This window comes from Natator depressus, chromosome 4 (assembly GCF_965152275.1).
Source record: "Natator depressus isolate rNatDep1 chromosome 4, rNatDep2.hap1, whole genome shotgun sequence".
Classification (NCBI taxonomy): domain Eukaryota; kingdom Metazoa; phylum Chordata; order Testudines; family Cheloniidae; genus Natator; species Natator depressus.
Window position 1 is genome coordinate 139230779 of NC_134237.1, and position 10743 is coordinate 139241521.

A 10743-nucleotide genomic window follows, 5' to 3' on the forward strand; every position below is an offset into this window, starting at 1 on the left:
GGGCCTCCTGGCAGCAGGTCGCGGTGTGATGTGGAATCCGGATGCAGCAGCCGTGAGCCAAAACTGGATTTCAGCAAGTTTGTCTTGAACATGCAAACACCTCCGTCAGCCCCAGAGCTGACAGGGCTCTTAGGGCCAGCTGAGCTGGGTTTCTAATTGTCCAGACCATGCTCCCTGGCCTGGCCCAGCAGCCCCGGGTCACTGCCTGCCATGCTCGCCAGTGCTTCCTAACCGCCCTTTTGTCTCCTCCCTCCACCCTTGGCTTCCTGCCATCCCACGTTGCCCTTCTGCTAAAGGAAGACTGGCTGTGATTACATACAGGCCTGGAATGCAGGAGATCTGCCCTCAGTTCCCTGCTCAGTGACAGCCTCCCTGTGTGTGATCCCGGGCAAGTCACTTACTCTCTCTGTGCCTCAGTTTCCCATCCATAAAATGGGGGTAAAATTATTTTTGACCTCACAGATTCTGCTCTTAACATAATCAACTCGCCTGTGTGCTCAAACTGAAAGGAATGAGCCCCACTTTTTGCTCATGGTCCCCCTGCATGGCCAGCCTGGCTCTGGGGGAGGGAGCCAGGGTCTGTCCCTGGTTGCCCGGCAGATCCAGCCTGGCTCTGGGGGAAGGCTGGGGTCTGTCCCCGTTAGGCCTGCTGGGCCAGGTTGGCTCCCTCTTTGATGTTTGTGAAGTGCTGCGAGGTGTAATAGTTGTGTGCACACACTTTCCCTTGCCTCACACATTCCACATGGGGGTGTGTGTCCCAGGGAACAGTCCTTGAGCTGATGCTTTTAACTACCAGGCCGTGCTTTAAGATGAGACTCAGGAAGTGGGTTCTCTGGCCTGGCCCATCTGTGGTACTGAGCGGCCAGGCCTGTCCCTGTGGGTGTTTTGCCATTGATTTCAATGGAAGTGAGATGGCGGGTGGGCGTTTGACTTTATGCAAAGCAGGGATAGGACTGTATCTTGCTTTATCCACTCACCCACCTCAGGATTTTCTGGTGAGCCTAGTGCTCGCTGGGTCTGATCCTGCACCTCTTCCTCCTACGAGTAAAGCACTGGCTTTGTGGGTCTGAGAGGGCGAGCCAGGTCTTCAGGAGTTGCCCAGGGAGAGGCTAAGGGACCTGGCCCTGCTAAGGTAACATCCCTTTAGTTCAGAGGTGACCTCATTGACTCACACCCATACGGGCTTGCAGGCTTGCGCCCTGACTGCGTTCAACAGACCGTAACTACATTTGCCGTTTCTCAGGTGCAGCCCTTCACCCAGCTCATCCATCCAGCTACTTAGAGACCCCCAACCCCTGAGTCCTCCCCCTACCCCTGGGAGGGGAGAGATATTACCATGGACTTTGGAAGGGTCATTGTGAAAGTGACTGTGCTCACCTAGCAACATAGGGAGTGCCGGACTGAATCAGACCCGCGGTCCAGCCAATCTCTTATCCCGTCTCTGACCGTACCAGATTCTGCAGAGGAAGGAGCAAGAACGCTGCCATAGGCAGGTAGGGGATAATCTGCTCCCCAACCCCCTATGAAGGTCACAGCCTAGGGCATTGCTTTTGGGGATGTCACAGAGGCAGCTGTTTACATTCAAAAAGCAGCCCTTCCCCTACGGGCACAGACAGAGCGGGCCTCCAGCTTGGGCACCGCGGCCTCCCATGGGCACGGCCCCTCTCCGTGCGAACGCTGCCAAGGCAGGAGGCCGCGTGCTCTGTCTCTCCTGTGGCACCGCAGAAGTCGTGGCACCGACTGGCTGCCAACTAGTTCTGAGCGTGAGTCACCAGGTTGCTGAATTCCACTGTCCCACTGGGCCCGGAGAAGGGAACGTCGATTTCACATGGCCGGGCCCCGTGACGGCTCTGCCCCCTTTGCTCACAGCCACGCCCCCTCTGGGTTTCCTCTGTGTGCTGTTTAAAATTACGAATCACATTCCACGACAAGCCCATCCCCCACCCACCTTGAATTCTCCCTGCACGTGTCTGCACTGTCCGGCTACACGTCCCATGCCGGAGCAGCTGCAAAGGCAAAGAATGACAAAACAGCACAGGCTTCTCTCCAGGCGTGGGCTTCTTTTTAAAAACCCAAGCTCTACGGCTAGAATTTATGGAGGGCGATGGGAGCTGGCGGGAAAGATTTAATTTTGCAAGAAGAAGAAGAAGAAGAAGAAGAATTTGGGCTAGATTCACTGGGCTGCTCCAGCTGTTTTGCTGGAATGGCCCAAAGCAGCCGGAACGTGCTGGTGAACATAGCTCAAATGCTACTATTCTTTGTAATGACAGGTTTCAGAGTAGCAGCCGTGTTAGTCTGTATTCGCAAAAGAAAAAGGAGGACTTGTGGCACCTTAGAGACTAACCAATTTATTTGAGCATAAGCTTTCGTGAGCTACAGCTCACTCCATCGGATGTAGCTCACGAAAGCTCATGCTCAAATAAATTGGTTAGTCTCTAAGGTGCCACAAGTCCTCCTATTCTTTGTAATGTTCACCTTAAAGACAACGGCGAAACGGAGAGTAACAGTGGGGCTCTGTGCTCTTCTTTTTATCCCTCTTGATGGCATCTAAAAAGACCAGATTTTTCAAAAATGTTCATGTTGCTTTTTATTGATCTTGCCTTTTCCAAAGGCCTTATAAAGGATGAATACCTGTTTCAGTGAATGGTGGATCAACCGTTAAAGTATCCATTACTATGGCTTATTAAAACACCTTCTAATGATGTGCTTTATTAATTGAGTCCCATAGCAGCCGCTCCATTATCTTGTCCAGGATCAATGTCAGACCAAGCGGCCTATAATTACCCAAGACATCCTGTTTACTCTCTAAATACTGGCACAACATAAGTTTCCTTCAAATCTGCTGGATCTTCCCCAGCGTTTCAAGGAGTAAGAACTATAGTCTTAAGCGCAATTATTTAACTGTTCTGTCACAACTGTCAGCTAGTTGTATCCCACGCTTTACCGTTTGTAAAATCTCACAAACACTCATTACAGAAGCAGTAGCAGTGCTTGTGTATTAAGGTACCTTAATCACATCAATCCTTACTGAAATGCAGCCTCCTCTGGGGTGAAATGCAACCTCTGTTTAACAGCCCACAGCAACACTACACAGTTTAGAATAATAAATAAATATATTCCCTCTGGTGCACACACAAACACAAATCACTCTTGGGGAAGGAGGTGGCCATGGAGGGGCCAGACTGCTGGGGTTCTACCCTCCCATGTCACCCCAAAGATCTCACTTGTGCAGGCTTTATGCTGCGTGTCTGATTAAACCTCCCCCAGATGCCTGAGTGTGACAGATGATTTATCCACCATGGTATTGACTGCAAATGCTTGCCTTTGGGCATTCAGGACAGGAATCATTAAGGCTGACGAGGCAGGCTTCACATTTACTATTCAGGGGTTTGCTTTACACCGTGGAGTTGCTGTTATCACTATTAATATTGTACTAAGTGCTGTGCAAGCCACAAAAATGAGGAGATCTGTGCCCGGGAGCGCTTACAGGCTAACCTTGAGAAGGCAGGATACAAGGGGGGAGCCCAGAGGAAGGAAGAATTAAGGCTTTACGTAGACTAGGAAATTTATAGTGGTGTAATTTCATTGTTGCGGTTACCTGCCGCAGTGCAATGCTAATGCACTGGAGGGTTGCACTGATGCAGCTTTCCTGGTGCCAAAGACCCCAGTACAGCCAGGCCCTTATAGCTTGTCTACACAGAGTTACTCTGGAATAGCTATTCTGCTTTAAATTCACACCCTGCCTTCACCCGAATTAGCTTTCAGGAGCAGACAAGCCCCCTGGCCGAGAGGGGCCACTTCACTACCTTCGGAAAACACGGCTGTGCTGACTTAACCCCCGAGTGGAGACGCGACTAGGTCAACAGAAGAATGTTTCCGTGGAGCCAGCTACCTCGCTTGGGGCAGCAGGGTCGCTTCCCGTGGGGAAACCAGCGGGGCCGTGCTTCGGGGTTATGCCGGCAGAGCTAGGGCGCCGCAGCTGTGCCGGTTGAGTCCCTGGAGTGTAGCCAGATCCTAGGATGGTTTTGATCCACCTCCACTAATTCCCAACACAAGCCTAGTTCACCCGGGAGGTTTTAAAGTGAATGCGTTTAGCGCTGGTGGAAAGGGCCAGCGAGCAGCCCTGGGAACCGAAGCCCCCGGGTTTCCTACGCAAGAGGCAGCGGCAGGGCAAGCCAAGCGCCCGGTGACCCGGCCTTAAGCTGCAGGGCGGCTGGGCTCCGTTTCCATTGCCCTTCCTGGCCCTTGCTATGCTGCCGGGGCTGGTTTTTTCTCTTTTTGGATGCAAACACTGGCCGGCTAAGGGACTCGGCTGAGACCCACCCAACTCGTGTCAGGCAGGCCAAAACCCAGGCAGCAGCGGGGACCAGCGGCTGCCGGCCCAGGCTGCCTGCCCGAGGCGACCGGCTCTGCGGAGCGACGCCCTCAGCGAAGGAGTAAACCCCCGGGCTGCCTTCGGGCGGCGCGCCCGGGGTGCCTGCCCGAGCCCGGGGTGCCGGCCCCAGCCCCCGGCCCGGGGTGCCGGCCCCAGCGCACCCAGCGGCAGCGCGGCGCAGCGGCGTGGCCGGGCCGGCGAGGCGGGAGCAGCGCGGGGGGGGGCGGGTGAAAGGCCGCTCCGGGGCAAGCCCCCCGCTATCGGCGTCACGCCGGCACCGGCCCTGCTCCCGCTGCGTTCCCGCGGGCCTGGCAAACCGCGGCCCACAAGGCAAAAGCGCCCGCCCGGAGCCACCAGGTGGTGCGCGTCTGTTAACCAGCCGGGGGCGTTGGGGTAAAATCCGCCCCCCCGCCCGGCCTTTCTCGCCCCCCGGGGGCACGGGCCGGGACACCTGGGCCTCGCCCGCCCCGCCCCCTCGCTCGCTCGCTCTCCTCCTCCTCCTCCTCCTCCGGGGGCGTCACGCGGGACAGGGACTGTTCCCGGCACCCTGTGGGCTCCGCCCCCCAAGCGATCCCGCCCCTTTGCCGGCGAGAGCCAATCCCCGCAGGGCTCTGCCCCGCCCCACCCAGCGAGAGCCAGTCCCCGGAGGGTTCTGCCGTTGGGTTTCCCCAGGCCCCGCCCAGCTCGGCCGCTCTAGGTCCTGCGCCTGCGGAAACGCGCCGAGCGAGGAGCGGCGGTGAGTGCGGGCAGGGGGCTCCCGGGAGCTGCCGGCCCCGCGCGGCCACCGGACTACATTTCCCAGCGTGCACCCGGGCGGGGGCGGGCGCGCGCGGGCGCGGGCTTAGAGCTACGTCCTCGCGTGCCCGTGCGGCCCGAGCGCCTCTGGGTCCTCTCCGTGCACCAGCCTCTGCCGTGCACCGCTGAGCCCCCCCCGTCCCGGTGCATCCCCCTCCCCCGCCGGCACCGCCCTGCAGCTCCCCGCCCCGGACCCTCGGGGAACCCCCTGCATCTCCCGCCGAGACCCCAGTGTGTCCCACGCGCCCTGGGCCTCTGTCCTCTCCCTGCAGCCCCCCCATGCAACCCCCCTGTCTTAGTGCCACCCCGTGCATCCCCCCCGAGACCCCAGTGTGTCCCACACGCCCTGGGCCTCTGTCCTCTCCCTGCAGCCCCCCCATGCAACCCCCCTATCTTAGTGCCACCCCGTGCATCCCCCCCGAGACCCCAGTGTGCCCCACACGCCCTGGCCTCTGTCCTCTCCCTGCAGCCCCCCCATGCAACCCCCCCATCTTAGTGCCACCCCGTGCATCTCCCGCCGAGACCCCAGTGTGCCCCACACGCCCTGGGCCTCTGTCCTCTCCCTGCAGCCCCCCCATGAACCCCCCTATCTTAGTGCCACCCCCTGCATCCCCCCCGAGACCCCAGTGTGCCCCACACACCCTGGGCCTCTGTCCTCTGCCCGCAGCTCTCCCATACAACTCCCTCCTTCTCAGTGCCACCCCGTGCATCCCCCCCGAGACCCCAGTGTGCCCCACACGCCCTGGCCTCTGTCCTCTCCCTGCAGCCCCCCCATGCAACCCCCCCATCTTAGTGCCACCCCGTGCATCTCCCGCCGAGACCCCAGTGTGCCCCACACGCCCTGGGCCTCTGTCCTCTCCCTGCAGCCCCCCCATGAACCCCCCTATCTTAGTGCCACCCCCTGCATCCCCCCCGAGACCCCAGTGTGCCCCACACACCCTGGGCCTCTGTCCTCTGCCCGCAGCTCTCCCATACAACCCCCTCCTTCTCAGTGCCACCCCGTGCATCCCCCCCCGAGACCCCAGTGTGCCCCACACGCCCTGGGCCTCTGTCCTCTCCCTGCAGCCCCCCCATGCAACCCCCCAATCTTAGCGCCACCCCCTGCGACCCACCCAGCTCTGACCCAGCCAGCTCTGAGCAGGGGTGTGGTGCCGCAGCGGCCTGGAGTGTCCCTCGGGCATCTGAGGTGCAGGACCGAGCTCTGCGCCCACCCGTCAGAAAGCTGCGCTCTGGCAGCTCTGCCTGGCCATGGTCTGAGCTGCCCCATGCACCTGCCTAGCTCGGCAGGTGAAGCCCAGTGCCTGGGGGCACCGGGCAAGGAACAGGGCAGGGCGTTGGGGGAGAAGCGGAGCGAGCACCGTCTGTCATTGCCCACCCAAAAGTCAGGGCCCACCCAGATTTCCCCTCCTAGCTGTGCCGCTGCCCCCCATGGGCCTCAGTGCATTCCCTGCACTCCTCCTTCAGCTGCTCCATCATTCCTGCCCGCAGCTCCTCCCTCAGCCCCTGAGACACCGCCTGTGACTTCCCTTACATCATCTGTGCATCGCCCCAAGGGCCTGCTTCCTTGACACACCTGGGACCTCCCCAGTCCCACCATACTGACACAGCATAGTCAGAGTGCCCTGTGTCCCTGCTATGCCCTGGCACCGCTGTGCCATGTCTTGCTCTCAGAACATCCTGCAGTGCAGTCAGGTTGCCGCCATGTGCTTCTATGGCGACTCCATGCCATCCCCGTACCATGTGAGCCTGTCACGCCTGGCTGCAGGGGGCTCTTGTGCCCACATCTTCTTTCCCAGCCTCAACTGCCCCTCCTGGGGATGGGGAAAGGAGCCCCACCCCCAAATGCCCTGCTCTGAGGGGCACGGGGAGTGAGAGGTGAGGCTGGGGTTGATGGTGCCTCTCATTTCCCTCCTATTCCTGTTATTCCAAAGCTTTGGGAAGAGGGGAATGCCCCTCCCAGCTGGCTGTAGAGGGGCCCTGGTACCCCTGAACCGCATGCTCCGATACCCTGTGATGATCACTCACCGCTTGCGTGTCCTTCCTTAGGATGCAGCATTATGGTTCACGCATTCCTCATCCATACACTGCACCCTCGGCCCGGGGAAGAGGCTGGGCTCTGCCGGGTGCTGTATTCCAGGGTCTTTGGCTCTGAGAGGCTGGACCAGTCACCAGAGGAGTCCGGGCCGCATGATCTCGAGAAGGAGAGACTGTGCAGGAAGGAGCAGATTTTGGCTGTGGCAAGGTAAAAGATTCACCCCCATCTGAATGTGACAGCGCTGCGGGGCCCAGCACTGGGGAGTGGAGTTAGTGTTCTAGAATCTAGCGTATGTCTACACTGCAAAGAAAAAGCCCTGGCAGCAAGACTCAGAGCCCAGGAGCTCATGCTGCTGGGCTAAAGATAGCAGTGGAGACCTTCAGGCGAGCATAGGGGAAAGTTAGGAACCATAAGGACAGGGATAGAGAATAAGACAGAAAATATCATATTGCCCCTAGATAAATCCATGGTACGCCCACACCTTGAACACTGTGTGCAGATCTGGTCGTCCCAATAGATATATTAGAATTGGAAAAGGTTCAGAAAAGGGCAACAAAAATGATTAGGCGTATGGAACGGCTTCCATAGGAGGAGGGATTAATAAGACTGGGACTTTTCAGCTTGGAAAAGAGACAACTAAGGGGGGAGATGACTTAGGTCTATACAGTCATGACTGGTGTGGAGAAAGTGAGTAAGGACGTGTTATTTACTCCTCATAACACAAGAATCGGGTCAGCCAATGAAATTTCTAGGCAGTAGATTTAAAACACACAAAAGGAAGTGTTTCTTCACACAACGCACAGCCAACCTGTGGAACTCGTGCCAGGGGATGATGTGAAGGCCAAAAGTATAACTGGGTTCAAAAGTTCATGGAGGATGGGTCCACCAATGGCTATTAGCCAAGATTTTCGGGGATGCAACCCCATGCTCTGCGTGTCCCTACCCTCTGTTTGCCAGAAGCTGGGACTGGGTGACGGGCGATGGATCGCTCACTAATTGTCCTGTTCTGTTCATTCCCTCTGGGGCACCTGGCAGTGGCCACTGTCGGAAGACAGGAGACTGGGCTAGATGGACCTTTGGTCTGACCCAGTCTGGCCGTTCTTACGTCTTAGAGCCCTGGCTCCAGCCCGATCCTGAATGTCTGAGCTACTCTTTTTAGCCTCATAACGTGAGCCCCGTGAGTCTGAGTCAGCTTCTGAGACCTGCTACCATGGGTCTTTTTTGGTAGGGTAGATGTACCCTTAGACTCTAGAACAGGGTCCCTTATTCTCTGCTGGGGAGAGGAGGGAATGTGAACGTCCCAGGGAGCTCTTTATAAAGTAAAATACCCCAGCTGTTCTCTGTGCTTCATCCCAGAGAGAAAGGCTTGGTACTTCCCTTCCAGCCCACCCACGGCCCAGAGCAGGCTTGTTCTGTGGGGCTTTGTTTTGTCTGGTTTTAAACTTCCCAAGCGATGGGGCTCCCACATGTTCCCCTTGGGGGATGAATCTGCAGCCTGCGTCATCTTGCTGTCAGGCAGGCCTTCCAGAGATGTTCAGGTCCGTTTTTCTTTTCTTAATCCCATCCTCTTATAAAATGACTTGTGATTCTGCCTCTCTCTCTGTTTCTGGCCTTTCCCAGGCAGGTGGATTCAACATGTAAACTGCTGCACCAGGCGTCAGGGCGCCCTGCCTCTGATTTCCCCATCCAGCTGCCCGACGAGCCAATTTCCCTCCAGGATGCCCCATCCGGGGTGTTCCGCCTCCCTCCCGGGGATCCCTTCTGTGAGAACAAGACAGTGCTCTGGCTAGGGGTCCTGTCTCTGGGCTTTGCTCTGGTGTGCGACCCCCAGGAGAACCTGATGCTGGCTGAGAACACCCTGCGGCTGGTGGTGAAGTATCTCCTGGAGCATCTGAAGCTGCTAAGCCAGGGCAGCAACGTGGTCCTCAAGGCAGACAAGACCGAGATCATCCTGAGCAAGTTCCTGCCCCATGGGCAGTTGCTCTTCCTGAATGATCAGTTTGTCCAGGGACTGGAAAAGGAGCTGGGTGCCTGTCTGTCCAAGTAGAAGGCTCTTAGTGGAATGTGCCATCCAGGCAGCATGAACGCTGGGAGGGGCGGAGGGTGCACTGTTGTTTAAAGGAGACACATCAAGGTTGGTAACTGTGGCCCTAGTAGGTTTTATTATCATCGTCCTGGCCAGGCAGCACGTCCCTCTGGCTGCATCCCCCCAAGGGACCCACTGAAATCTCCTGTCCCACAGTGGAGGCAGTGGCAGCCGTTAGAGGGAGGGGGAGATGTGCGTGCGGTTGGGTGATCTGCACTTGTCCCCCGCTTGAAACGATTGCTCAGTTCCTATTTTCAATAAACTAGGCTCGGCTGGGAGAAACCCGCCTGCGTCATCCACTGCGCAAGGGAGTCCTGTTTCCTTGTCAGTGTGAGCTGAGGACTGGGGCGAGGAGCTGGCCTCTTGGATCTTTGGCGGATGGGTGGAGCCCCACCCTCGGGAACAATAGCCACCCTCCTCCACAGCGGAAAGGGCCACACAAACAAAGGGCAGTGGGAGATGTCTTGGGGCAAATGTAAAGCAGGGCTAGGAGTGAGATCAGCTAAGGTGGGATGCCTGACAAAGCACCCCAAACAACGCTCACTGCTCTGGGAGGATGGGGAGGGAGCAGCTGATGCTCCCCAGAGGAGCTCTGGGCAGACTGGGACTCAGAAAAGGCCTCATAATCCCTGAGCACCTCTTTGTCCATCTTCCCCCTCCTGGACAGATGGGCGGCCATCTTGGCCAGCACTAAGAGGGGGCCTCTGGCCGTAGTGGAGCTGCAGATGGGGGGAGGGGTAGAAGACAACAGAGTCTGCACAGCAGAACCAAGCTCAGAAAGTGGCTTTGATTCTCCACTGAGACAATAACATTCTTTTATCTGGGAAATATGGTCACCCGACTCAAAATACAACCAATTTCCAATAATTCCTGGCCCTTTAAGGAAACTAGCCCCTCCCGTGTCCTGAAGCAAAGCAATTACTGCTGCAACTCTGAGCACATCCTCAAGAAAGAAGAATTTCCAAGGGATGCAGAAGACTCACTCTGCTGTCAAGACACAGTCATGATGGCTTTGGAACTGGGCTATTACTGTGAAAAGCAAGGGCCGGGTTCCAGTCTCACACCAGTCTGATTCTATTGTCTTGAGTTACTCCTGTGTATGAGAGACCAGAATCAGACCCCGGGAGTATAAACCCAGCTCAGGATTCTTTTCCCTATCTAATTGCAGCCTGGCATGAGGGTTGCAGCCTTAAGAAGTGTGTCATGACACTGTCCCTTCCAAAAATCGTGGGGATGCTTTTAATGGCCTTCTGGCTATTGGGGAAGGTTCTGGGCAGATTCTGCATAGCTGGGTTGAGGGTGAGCCCAATTTAGAATAACTTCTTTCCTCTCAAAAGTGTCTGAAATGGGCAGTTCTTAATTTATTGGGCAGTTTTTGGTACCTGTGCTGTCTACATCACTTGCTGTTCTGTTTTCCTTTAATATGGGCACACTAGCAAAAATATGTGATTA

General features: G+C 57.0%; 1 protein-coding gene across 2 annotated transcripts; it reads left to right on the forward strand.

Annotated features, from left to right (window-relative positions):
* The first annotated feature begins 1412 nt into the window (after positions 1-1412).
* On the forward strand, positions 1413-9971 carry AP5S1 (adaptor related protein complex 5 subunit sigma 1). Of its 2 annotated transcripts, none has more exons than XM_074950197.1 (3): positions 1413-1493; positions 7217-7412; positions 8826-9971. In XM_074950197.1, the coding sequence occupies exons 2-3, from the start codon at positions 7228-7230 to the stop codon at positions 9250-9252; spliced, it is 612 nt and encodes a 203-aa protein (XP_074806298.1). In that variant the 5' UTR covers positions 1413-1493; positions 7217-7227; the 3' UTR covers positions 9253-9971. The 2 variants fall into 2 exon arrangements, with proteins under 2 accessions (XP_074806298.1, XP_074806297.1); XM_074950196.1 differs by lacking the exon at positions 1413-1493 and adding an exon at positions 5014-5111 and having other exon boundaries at positions 8826-9970.
* Positions 9972-10743: the final 772 nt, after the last annotated feature.

Excerpts from the sequence above, each read along its gene's own strand:
- AP5S1 (XM_074950197.1), top strand. The coding sequence starts at position 7,228 with ATGGTTCACGCATTCCTCATCCATACACTGCACCCTCGGCCCGGGGAA. Across the intron at positions 7,413-8,825 it reads CAGATTTTGGCTGTGGCAAG|GCAGGTGGATTCAACATGTA; the intron begins GTAAAAGATTCA and ends GGCCTTTCCCAG.